General features: G+C 38.4%; 1 protein-coding gene across 2 annotated transcripts in view; it reads left to right on the top strand.

Moving 5' to 3' along the window:
• The window catches only part of FBN1 (fibrillin 1), a 233,149-nt gene that overhangs the window by 38,979 nt on the left and 181,662 nt on the right, over nucleotides 1-12,508 (top strand). For both annotated transcript variants that reach the window (XR_012494755.2, XM_019730687.3), the window contains exons 5-6: nucleotides 7,529-7,624; nucleotides 11,498-11,593. Coding sequence is in view for 1 of the 2 variants with exons in the window: in XM_019730687.3 (XP_019586246.3) it covers nucleotides 7,529-7,624; nucleotides 11,498-11,593 (192 nt within the window). In the remaining variant the exon portion in view is untranslated. The remainder of the gene's footprint in view (nucleotides 1-7,528; nucleotides 7,625-11,497; nucleotides 11,594-12,508) is intronic.

The raw sequence follows: 12,508 nt of genomic DNA, 5'->3' as shown, positions 1-12,508 counted from the left end.
TCCCTTTGGACACCAGGATGACGGGGCTTCCCTTAATCTATTGGGAGTCTTGCCACTGGTCCTTGAGGCATCACGGTAAAAAGAGAAGATTGGCTAGACAGGGTCAGAACAGTGGGTTTTCTAGACCTTCATTCCAGCTCAATTAGGATCCGTCTCTAACACTATTAGTCTCTGAGGCTAGAGATGGATCCTGAGCAATCCTAATTCTCATAAAGACGTGTCATGGGTGACTAATCCATCAATCTACTCAAATTTCTCTTAAATATATATAGGTATAAAATAGATTATCTTCTTAAATAATATATAATATATTATTATCAAAGATGTTCCCTAAATTTTATGCTTTAGAATTTGGAGATCAATTTCATGCTCATCTGTTTTATTTTTATTTTTTAAAGGTATTTTAAAAATTAAATTTCTTATTTTGAGGTAATTATAGATTCACATTCCATTGTTAAAAATAATACATAGACTTCCTGTGTACCTTTTAGACAGTTTACCCCATGTTAACATTTTGTGAAACTAGTACTATATCCAAACCAGGATATTGAGATTGATACAGTCAAAATATAGAACATTTCCATCACCACAGGGATTCTTGATGTAATTCTCTTATAGTCGTGTCCTCCTGCCCTTGCGTGCTCCTTACTCCTGACAACCACTAAGCTATTCTCCATGTCTATAATTTTGTCATTTCAATAATGTTATATAAATGGAATCACATAGTATGTAACCTTTTGGGATTGTTGTTTTTCGCTCAGCATAATTCTCTTCAGATTCATTATGGTTGTTGTATGTATTAATAGTTTATTCCCTTTTATTGCTGAGTAGTATCACATACTATGCATGTACCAGGTTCTTTAGCCATTCACCCATTGAAGGATGTCTGAGTTATTTACAGTTGTCTGGTTATTCAAACAGAGCTGCTATGAACATTCATGTACAGGTTTTTGTGTGAACATAAGTTTTCATTTCTCTGGGATAAATGCCCAGGAATGCAATTGCTGGGTTGTATGTTAATTGCATACTTAGCTTTTTAAGAAACTGCCAGATGATTTTCGGAGTGGCTGTACCATTTTATATTCTCACCAGCAATGTATGAATGACCCAGTTTCTCTGCATCCCCACCAGTTTTTGGTGGTGTCACTATTTTTAATTTTAGTTACTCTGATAGGTATATAGCAATATCTCATTGTAGTTTTAATTTCCATTTTCCTACTGGCTTATGATGTTGAACATTTTTTCATGTGCTTATTTGTCATCTGTATATCATCTTGAGTGAAATGTCTTTTCATATCTTTTGCCTAGATTCTAATTGATATTTTGTTGTTTTTGTTTTTACTGTTTTGAGAATTCTTTGTATATTTTAAGTACTAGTCCTTTGTCAGATATATGATTTGCAAACCTTTTCCTCTACTCTGTAGCTTGCATTTTTATCTACTAACAGTTATTCACAGAGCAAAAGTTTTTAAGTTTGGTGAAGTCTAGTTTATCAGTTTTTCCTTGAATGGATCATGCTTTTGGTGTCAAGTCTAAAAACTCTTTGCCTAACCCTAGATCTTGAAGATTCTCTCCAAATTTTTTTCTATAAGTTATGTAATTTGATATTTTATGTTTGCATCTGTGATGCATGTTGACATACTTTATGTATGAGGTGTGAGATTGAGATCTAGGATCAATTGATAACCTACAGATATCCAATTGCTCCAGCAACTTTTATTTTTGAAAAGACTGTCTATCCAGTGTCCATTGAATTACTTTTGCACTTTGTCAAAAATCAGTTGGGCATTTTTATTCAGAACTGTTACTCAGTTCTTTGTTTTATTCCATTGATTCATCTCTCTGTGCCTTTTCCAATACCATTCAATCTTGATTACTGCAGCTATATGAGGTCTTGATAATTGAGTAGATTAATTCCTTTCACTTTACTCTTTTTAAAAATTGTTTTAGCTATTCTAGTTCCTTTGCCTTTCCAGATACATTTTAGATTAATATTGTCTGTATCTACAAAAAACATTTCTAGGATTTTGATGGGAATTACTCATATATTAAACTTGTGTGATAATTTATTGATTTGACATCTTTACTATGTGGAACTCCTTACACTTTGATAACATTTTATCATTTTCAATTCAGTGAGAATTTGGGGTACTTGTACTCTTAACCCAAATCCAACCTCTGAGGGAGTAAGAAGTCCAGGGGAATAATTGTAGAGCAGTGTGTTAGTGAGTTTGAGTGAGTGTGGAGCAACCACATACTGAAAGTGTAAGGATACTCTGAGGATGGGAAGGTGGTGCTGTAACTCTTCTGGAAGAAGTGACTCTTTGAAAGGCTTTTTAGGGAAGTGAGCGATTTTTATGGACAGGGAGGCAAAGGGTGGGTGGTATCTGCTGACTGGTCCGTAGAAACAATTGAATTTTTTGCTTTCTAGTCTGCCCTCTATGGAAGTGGCTTTATTATTGCTATCATATAGCTTGCCTTTCTCTGGACCTTTTCCAGCTCTGCTAGGTTTTTGTTGTGTTGTTGTTGTTTGAGATACTTCAGTGAAATTGCTTTCCTAAGCGGTGTGTCTTTAGGCACCACAGGCTATTTATGCATTTAAAGAAAATGTCATTGCTGTTATTTCTCCCAGTGAAAATTGTTTTTGTCCTGCAGTGACTCTGGACTGCAGACTTTGTCCTGCAGACAACTCTATGAACTGTTGTCTCAGGTGCAGAGTCCAGAAGTTAGTCCAGTTGTTTAATTTGTATGTCTTGTGCTTTTCCTAGTAGTTCCTAAATTAAAATTACCTGCATACCATACAGATACTTATTTACAAATTGCTCACAATGTTTTTTCTGTCCCTTGTGCCTGCCAAGATAATGGCCTGTCTTTAAAATCATTCCCAATCTAATATACCACAAAGAAAATCGTTACCTGAGGTATTTAGAACTAAATACCTGCATCTCTCTTATTCCAGTATCTGCTCACATTGTTCTCTTGTGATTGATTATTTTAGGAATTAATTTGTACTGGGTATAATCTACACCAAGTTTCTTTTACTCTTCCTTATGCCTAAGGAAGGCATTCTGTAAGAATTTGTTGAATGACTGAAATGACTGACTGACATCTTTTGGAACGAACGTATAATTCATTTGGGATCCTACATGGATGCAGGTTAATAACAACATTTTCTGGTAGTTCTAGGATATTGAGCCTTACTTGAAACCCTTTGAGGCTGTCTCCCCATCTTCAAAGGGAGGTTCTCACTGGGACCTCATAAACCTCATGGGGCAATACAGGCCTACACAGTGACACTTGGACTCCCCTTGTATTTTCTTAACACAGATTGAGTTGAGGAATACATTCTGACTTGAAATATTTAGAGCATCCAATAAATTTAGAGCATCTTTATGGGTTTAGCTAGAGCTCTTACTTTTCAGTTAGCTTTTTCTAGAGACATAGAACTTGGTCTCCAAATTGCTAGACATCTGGAATTCTTATTCACATCAGAGTAAATTTAGAGTGTGCATCAATGGCAGCACTCAATAAAAAATAGAACCAATTTTTGTGTATATGCTCTCTAAACTGTTCCTGCTGTGTAGTGAAGCTGCGTATCTAGTTCCTTTAGTTCCCCAGAGAAATCCTGAGTGCTTGCTCTCTCCTGAAGATCAAAGACTCACAAAGAATGCAGAGTTTCTTTGGTAAACATGTTTGTGGCAAAGCAGGTGATTAAGAGCCTATTATCTGTTGATGAGCTTGCTCCCATGGCCTATGGACTCATGGTTTGTTGGTGTATTTGAACATTAGGCTAGCCATGCTTTATTGTTTCATGAGTCTGACCAATTGTTTTTTTAAAGGAGAAAGAATATTTTATGCTAGAAAAGATTCACTTGAAAGACAGGGCAGAAAAAATATAAAAGCATATCAGGAGGTTTTTATTATATTGAATTTAAATGTAAACTTACCATTCTTCCCAGAAAGAAGAATTCATTCTATTTTTCAATTTGAACAAATAATGTAAAGTCACTGTTTAAACTACTGTTAGCTTTTTCTTTTTTTTATCTCAAAGTAGCTAAATGGCTTTGTTGCTCATGTGGGAATGGAAATTAGCTTTTGGCATGAACCACTTTAATTGAAATCAGTTTGTGGGTTGAGTTCCTATGCTGCTTGACAGATGACATCATTTCCTGTGCTTTTCCCAAACCTCACTGTTTTGCTAAGATAGGATGAAGCTAAGTTTAACTTCAAATTTTAAAGCAACTATACACCTTTTCCTGACCTGCTTAGAATATTATCCAAATTTTTCACCAAATCGTTTCTTTTGTACACTTGCAGAGACTTTTTTAGTTAAAAAGCATTTGGTTGAGGCTTTTTAATAGAATCATAGGAGCCTAAAATAACAGTCTGTTTCTATCAGTTTCCTGGGTTGCTTGACTTCTATAACAATGCTCCAACAAAGGAGTTATTTCTGCTTTTATACATGGGGAAATGAAGATAAAAACATTTTTAATAGCAACCTACCTGGGGATGTATAAGTGCTTAGGACACAATGGACAACTTCTAAGTCTGAGGTTTTGAGTATAGCTATTGATATCATTATCAGGTAGCATGATATAAATAAATATAAATTAATTTAGTTAAGTTTTATACAACACCTACAAATAGACAGGGGCTGCTCTGAGCATTTACAGGGATATAATTAATAATCATGATACTCCCCACTTTCAAGAAGCTTTTAGACAAATGGGCTGGGAATAGGAGAAATAGCTTAAAAAATAGGTTCGATGATGTAATATACATTTCAAAAGAGAAGTATAAAATACTCTGGAGTCAGAGGAAAGAGGGCTTATATCTAGTGGGAGAGGGAGGAGAGTACAGAAGTCAGAAAAGATCAGAGGAAAGAAAAGACACTTGCAATGGGTCTTGGAGATAGGCAGGATTTCAGTATTTGGTGAGAACTGTGTATATACTATATGTTGGGGGTTGAGAGTTTGAAAGAGGAGATTCCATGAAGAGAGTACCACAAAGTGCCTGGCATTTTATATGGAACATAGGCACTCAGAAATATTTATTGAGTGAATGAATAAAGGACTGATAAGTAGATCTGGGACTGAGTCACAGGATGTATTAGGAGATTGCAAAGGAGCCCTGAAAGGTCCATGGGTGCATCCTGAGCAGGGCTTTGAATGCTGAGAGATGGAAGTCGTTCTTAATACAGTAGAGAGAGGAGCCCTTGAAGGTGTTTCAGTAAGCATGTGACGTGTTCTTACAAAGGTGCATCACTTTGAACTTGACTTAACTTTTTGGTACTGTCTGAGGGCATAGTAAGTATTGAGTTCTGGAACCTGTTGTCTTGCTGAGATTTGTGCGGCTCCTGAAAACGGTCCTTTCTCCTGAAGTCAGCAGCCACTTTTTGATACTGTACTGAGCATCCTAACAAGGGTGCTGAAGAAGGTGGCTGCTGGAGGAGTCTACTCTCTGTTCCTGGGAGAAGATCTGAACCCCATTTCCAGGAAGACTGAGCAGAAGACTAAATATACGAGGTATGATCAAAAACTACGGTGAATGTTTAAAATAATAATAATAAAAAAACAAACCACAAAACTTTTAACAGTAAAAGACACATTGCCGTTAATCTCCCTCAAAATACTCCCCCTTGCTTCAAACACACTTATCCCATCATTCTTGCCACTTTCTGAAGCACTTCTGGAAGTCCTCTTTCGTGAGTGTCTTTAGTTGCACTGTTGTGGCTGCCTCAATGTCTGAACTGATTTAAAATGTTTACCTTTCATGGACATTTTGACTTTGGGGAAGAGCTAGTAGCCACATTGTGCCAGATCCGGTGAATAAGGTGGATGACAACACAGCGTAATGTTTTTATTTGACAGAAATAGCCATACCAGAAGTGATGTGTGGCACAGAGCCTTTCTATTGTGATCACAAAAATACGGTGAATGCTGCTGCTGAATGACACCCAACGGAAAGGCAAGGATTTTCAATAGAGGAAGGGGCATGTCGCACCTTAGTAACAAGTGTGACAAGTTTCAACTTGTTTGACGCAGGCAGTGGGGTGTGAGCTACGGTTGAGAGAAGGTGTGTTTTGAAGTGTGTTGTAAATCATCTTCCATCATGACAACACACCACGTCACACATTGTTTCTGGTATATGGCAATTTCTGTCAAATAAAAACATTGTGGTGTGTCCTCATCCACCTTATTCACTGGGTCTGGCACAGTATGACTTACGGCTTTTCCCCAAAGTCAAAATGATTCAGGACATTGAGGCAGCCACAACAGTGCAACTAAAGACACTCATGATAGAGGACTTCCAGAACTGCTTCAGAAAGTGGCAAGAATGATGGGATAAGTGTGTTTGAAGCAAGGGGGAGTATTTTGAAGGGAATTAATGGCAATGTGTCTTTTACTGTAATACATTTTTTAAATTTAAATATTCACCATATTGTTTGATCACCTCTCATAAACAGCTGATTTCTGCTCTTGCACAAGAAGAAGGAATTCTCTTTTGCTTATGTAAAATTGTGGAGCCTTTTTCTCAAGGAATTTACTCCCACAGCTTGGAGGACAGGGCTGAGTGAGCCAAACTTCCCATGTTTGATTCTGGCCTCCTTGTATAGGGATGTGTCAACCAGGATTAATGATGAATTCTATCAAGCCTTCAGTCTTCTCCAAGTAGGGTAGTTATTGTTTCTGGAGGATTAAGGAACAGCCTGGGATTTTGAGAGTGGTATTAGCATGCCTGAATTACTGAAATAGAGACAGCCTGAACATTAGAGAAATAAGAGCCCATGCCATGCTGTCACTCTCTCATCTATGCATCTTTTGGTCCAGCTTCTTTGAGTGTCTCCTGGTCTCAGATCTGCTTGCCTGCCTGAATGCCGTGGTCTTTCTGACCTATGACCTAAAGTCCACACTTCTGTAGGTGACAATGTGATAAAGAGTAAATTTCAAACACTGTAGGTCTTATTTGGTTTAAGGTTACAGTTTAAACAAGCAGCTGTTTCTGAGCCAAGTCCAGCTGCCTCCATTATCAAGCAGTATAGTTACTAAATGCCACTCTAGGTATTTTTTTTTTCTTCTTTTTGTTACCTCCAAAATTTCTTGCAACAAAGTTTCTTGGAATTTGTCATTCTGACTGTTTCTCTGGCCACGTACCTGGGACTCTAAATCTTTTAACAGAAAAGTTATTGCCATGGTAATCTTGTGCCATCGGTTAATCAAAGCACTATTTTCTTGATATAATTACAGAAATGATTTGGAGTGTTACGTTCTGCTAAATTAGGGAAGTCATGTAGCACTATTAGAGTAAATATCAAAGAAACAAAATTACACTGCATTGTGAATGATTTTACACACACAAAAGATAAGCTCTTTAGTGTTGTCAATTAGGTTATTTCTGCATAAATACATGAATCTTAGCAAATCATTTTATTTTCTCTTTAAATCACTACAAATCAACTCCTGTGAACTATTGCAATCTATGTGCTTAAGTTGCAAAATTAAATCATTCTTTTTTTTTCCTTTTCAAGTCCAACACTGTAATATTCGCTGTATGAACGGAGGTAGCTGCAGCGATGATCACTGTATATGCCAGAAAGGATACATTGGGACTCACTGTGGACAACGTAAGTAAACCAGAGTTATATACATTCTAGATGTAAATCTATGTAGGCAAATATGTAGACAGATATGTAGAACAAAACAATACAGGGATAAGTGCTGATAGATTTTCTTTGATTACCTGGGACAGGGCATTTTTATGGATCTCTGGTGACTCCTACAGGTGAACAGATCACGTACCCAACACACTTAACACCAAGTATTGACAGGAACCTTTGGGAATGTGTTGTTTGATTCATTTTCCTCTCCACCCCACATACCTCATTCCTTTGATTTGCCTTCACCACCGAAGGTACAGAATTCTTGTTCATTCCAGCTGTATACTTTCCTTTTGATCGCTGAACATCTCCACCTGAATCTTCAAGAAGCATCTCAAATAAAGCATTTTAAAACTCAGCCTCATCTTTCTCCCCAAACATGTCCTTTCTCTTGATTAATGGTACCTGCCATCTCTCTAGTTTCCCATTCTAGATTCTGTTACTATAAAACACATGGTGTTTATTTTGTTGGTTCATTCATGAACACTGTTTTTGGTGTGTCTACTCTCTCAGTCCTGGTGCTTTGCAGAAGATGAAAATTCCCTTTTAAAAGCTTATGTTTATCACAAAGATAAATATATTTATCCTGAAGAAAATTTGGGAAAATTAAAAAAAATACAAAAAAATAAAGTTATCCATAATCCCATCATTCCAGATATTACTTTCTAGTCTTTTAATGCATAGCTGGTATATATCATATGCATACTTTTTCATACTACTTTTTCACTTAATATTTTATTAGAAGTATGTTCTATATTGTTAAACATTTTAAAATGCACGTTAATGGTCACATAATACTCCATTATGTGGGTGTTTCATAGGTTACTTAATGAATTTTTAACGATGAGCATTTATTCACATTTCCAATTTTTGCCATTGTGTGTATGTGTGCCACACAGAGGGTGCCCAAAAATATGTATACACATTTTAAGAAAGGAAAAAAACTGTATTAAAATTGTAATACTCAATATATACCAATAACAAAAGACGAATACAAGTCGCGTTTGACTTCCACAATTACAAGTGATATTCAAAGTGGTTACCGTCTGTGTAATTTTAATACAGTTTTTTCCTTTCTTAAAATGTGTATACATTTTTATGGCACCCTCTGTGTATGTGTGCCATATACATATTTGCTGTGATTAAAAATGTTATCATAAGTAAATCAAAATTTACATAATGCCCTGGTTGAGTGTCCACACACTGGAGAATGGTAAGAACAATGATTGAGGTTTGTTCAGCCTACAGTGGTAGCATGGAGAGAGGAGAGGCAGGGCAACCTCCCCCGTGTGGGAGACCCTGGAGCTGGGTTTTGAGGGATGGATAGGAGTTCACTTGTCAGATGAGCCAATGTGAGATGGGCCGTCTAGGCAGATGGCCATCATGGGCCAAAGCAGTGGAACATGACACACATGGGGTGTCAAATGTAGCAGGTGCTTTGGTGTTACTAGAGCTTCAGAGCTGAGGAAAGTGATGGGAAGGGAGATAAGGTCAGAATGGAGGTCATTGGCCAGGTTTTGAGTGCCTTTATGCCTACCCTATTTTTGTCTAAAGTAGAGCCAGGGAAGGAGAGTGAGATAACAACACTAAACAACGTTCATTTATTGAGTTCCTTACTATATGCCTACTGTGTACTAGCCACATTTTCAAACACTTCTCATATTAACTCATTTACTATAACAAGAGCCCTTTGAGTTCCAGGCCTTGATTGCCTTCTAAGAGATGAAACTGGGGCATATGTCCTTCAGTAGCTTGTCTAAGGCTCTACAGGGAGTAACTGGCAAAGTTGGAATTGGAACCCAAGCAGTTAGACTTCACAGCCCATGCATTTAATGCTAGAAACACTGGCCTTATACCCTTTACATACAAGGGTTTCCAGTGAGAAAGATCTCTGTGGCCACAGTGTGGAGGTCATGCTAGAGGAGGAAGGAACAGGAAGAAGGAAACTAGTACCAAGGCCATGGCTAGAGAGAAGGTGGCCAGGGGATGATGCAAAGGCATTTTGGGAAGGAAATCAGGACGAGCTGCTGTGCATCCTTCCTGCTCCCTTTGGTGCCCCTGAGAGAGTGTAAGTTTAGCCCAAGGCCCAGCACACAACAGGCGTTCAGGTAACACTTGCAGAATTAGAAAACCTTTCCTAGATGTTGGTTTCCTAATCTGTAAAATGGGAAGGTTGGCTTAGGCAATCTGAAAATTTCTTATCTTCTTAAAATCTCTTCATTCTCCCCTGCGTATGAATTAAGAGGCAAAAAAGAACAGTATGTATAAACCTCTCTAATTTTGTGATAAAAAAGGACTTCTGCCATAATTTTTGGCTATTGGGTTATTTACGCTTAAGTCCTCTGATGCCAGCCAGATGTCAAGACACAATTAGGATGCACAGAGATTTATTGGCGAAAAGGCCTGTGAACACTAAAGGGGACAGGAAGCAGGAGTAAGAGGGGAAGATCCTTCAGACCTCAGTGGAGGTCTGGCCCCTGTGCAAAGAGATTGGAAAGGAAGGACAGTCGTTTAGAAGGAACCTCAAACTGCAGTGCAGCTCCAAGAAAGCCTCGGCCAGGCTTAGTGGGAGCCCAGAGCAAAGATTGCCCAGCAGAGAGTTTCATGATGGGCAGAAATATTCAGGCTCCAGTATCCTGCTGTGCTTCGTTATTGGGTGGTAGCAGCCAGGAGAGTCCTTGGCGTGAACATTGCAGCAGATCTGAAGGTGCAGCAGCTGACGGCTGCCAGCCAACTAAGGTCCTTAACTGTACGTTCTCTTGGAGGGAGATCTGAGTGGCTCAACTCCATGCCTGCCACACGGGTACACGTAAAACACATGGGGAATACATGAAGGAGGAATTAGTTTAAATGGAGGGATTAGGGAAGCCTCATGAAGGAATGAGCTGGGCTTTGAAGAGTGGGTGGGACTGGCAAATTTGGCAGTGAACGCCCACCACCTGTGGATGCCTAGAGGGAGGCCATGCGTGAAAAAGTCGCAGGAAATTGTACAGAGAAGAGCTGTGCAGGGCACGAGTTTTCAGTTCTTCAATGCCTTTTCTAACAGTAAAACGTCTCTCCCTCAAGCATCTCCGGACTAATGTCACCAATAGTTTCCATAGATTCTGTTATAGTCCTCAGTGGGGTCTCCATGACGGTGCATAACTTACTGAATGTCAGTATTAATGTTTTGCCGTTTCCAGTTCATTGTGTGATTTAACATGCTGCATTTCTGTACAGGGTGACAACAGAGAGGCCCATGTTTCTCCTCTGGAAATGAAACACAAATCATAAGCAAAAGAGTCAGTTTGCTAAAATGTCGTTCCCATCCAGTGCTGTGTTTTGTAAACCACCATTTTAGATACAGAACTGAAAGCATTGCTCAGACTTCCTGGAAAGAAACTGTCAGCATTAACACAGATGTAGACTCACCTGTTCCAGGCAGTTTTACCTGAGCTGAGTGAGAGACATTTGAGGAGCTGGAACTGTACAGTAACTACTTGAAACAAGTACCATGTTTCCCCGAAAATCAAACCTACCCTGAAAAAAATCCCCAGTTAAGATCATCAGCCAGATGGACACATTTAGTACGTTATGACGATGTTCCAGAAGAAGATGACATGACTGTATTTGAATAAATGTATATTGTTGTACGTGAAAAAATAAGACATCCCCTGAAAATACGCCCTAATGCATCCTTTGGAGCAAAAATTAATATAAGACCTGGTCTTGTTTTCGGGGAAATACGGTAGCGTGGTGATTATTTAGATATTTATTGTACTTTCAGGGGACCATAAGTGTCACTTCAAGAGCATGTCCTCTCAGAGAAAGCCTCTCAGCATCTCTCTCCTTATTTTACAGCTGTCTGTGAAAGTGGCTGCCTCAACGGAGGCAGGTGTGTGGCCCCAAATCGATGTGCATGCACTTACGGCTTTACTGGACCCCAGTGTGAAAGAGGTAATTTTTAAAAAATGAATTAGCGTAAAGATGTTCTGGTGGCTAAGGTTATTATTGATTTAAACATCCACTGGGTTTGTGTGGCTACTTCAGGAATTTGCTGAACTCTGAGGGGCTTTCTGAATTGTCACTGGGGAGGTTCCTAGGATGACAAGACGATGACCCTAAGACTATGCGTGTTATTCAGTAATTCTTGCCAGTGGACTCTGGGACTCAGTAGTGAGCATATGCCTACGTACCAGTTGGCATCAAGATAAAAGGAGGAGAACTTTCCATAAGGATAAGTAAGGATTGAGCTCATTATTATCCTAGTAAATTAGAGAAGTGGTTCCAAACAAAACATCTGTATGGAAAAGGAAAAATTTAGAATGAAGAAAAACATACCTAAAGATCTATTAGGATCTATTGGAGGCTGTGGTGGCATACAAGCTCAGCATTCAAAAGTCCCTGTAGAAATATTGAGTGTCTGCTGCTTCAACGTGTGTGGCTTAGTCAGTATTCATTGCCGCCAACTGAAGTGGGTATGATCATCCTACTTTTCCATTGAGAAGGTCGCACAGACGATCATAAACTTTCATCTGAATGTGGGTTTTCTGTTTTCAAGTCTAATGCTTCCTCGTGCTTCTAGTGAAAAGAAATGTGCTACCTGATTTGATGACCTATCCATGCAAATATGATATCGAAATATATGTCAGTGTGTAATATTCTTAAGTTCCTCCACACCTCCTAAACTATGGCTTTCTGGATTGTCTTGTCTCTACAGTCTTAGCCATTTTCTCCTTGTTCCTAATTTTATAGTGAATGATTAGAAGGTTTATTTCATACTGAAAAAGAAACTCATGAAAAATATTCATTGAAAAATACTCATGAACTTTTTTAAAACTGCAGTCATCACTTTTATCCGAAGTTGTACAA

The sequence above is a fragment of the Rhinolophus sinicus genome, chromosome 3 (genome assembly GCF_057876585.1).
Source record: "Rhinolophus sinicus isolate RSI-liver-muscle chromosome 3, RSI-T2T, whole genome shotgun sequence".
NCBI lineage: Eukaryota > Metazoa > Chordata > Mammalia > Chiroptera > Rhinolophidae > Rhinolophus > Rhinolophus sinicus.
Note: the sequence above shows the minus strand (reverse complement) of the source record. Positions and strands in the feature narration are given on the sequence as shown.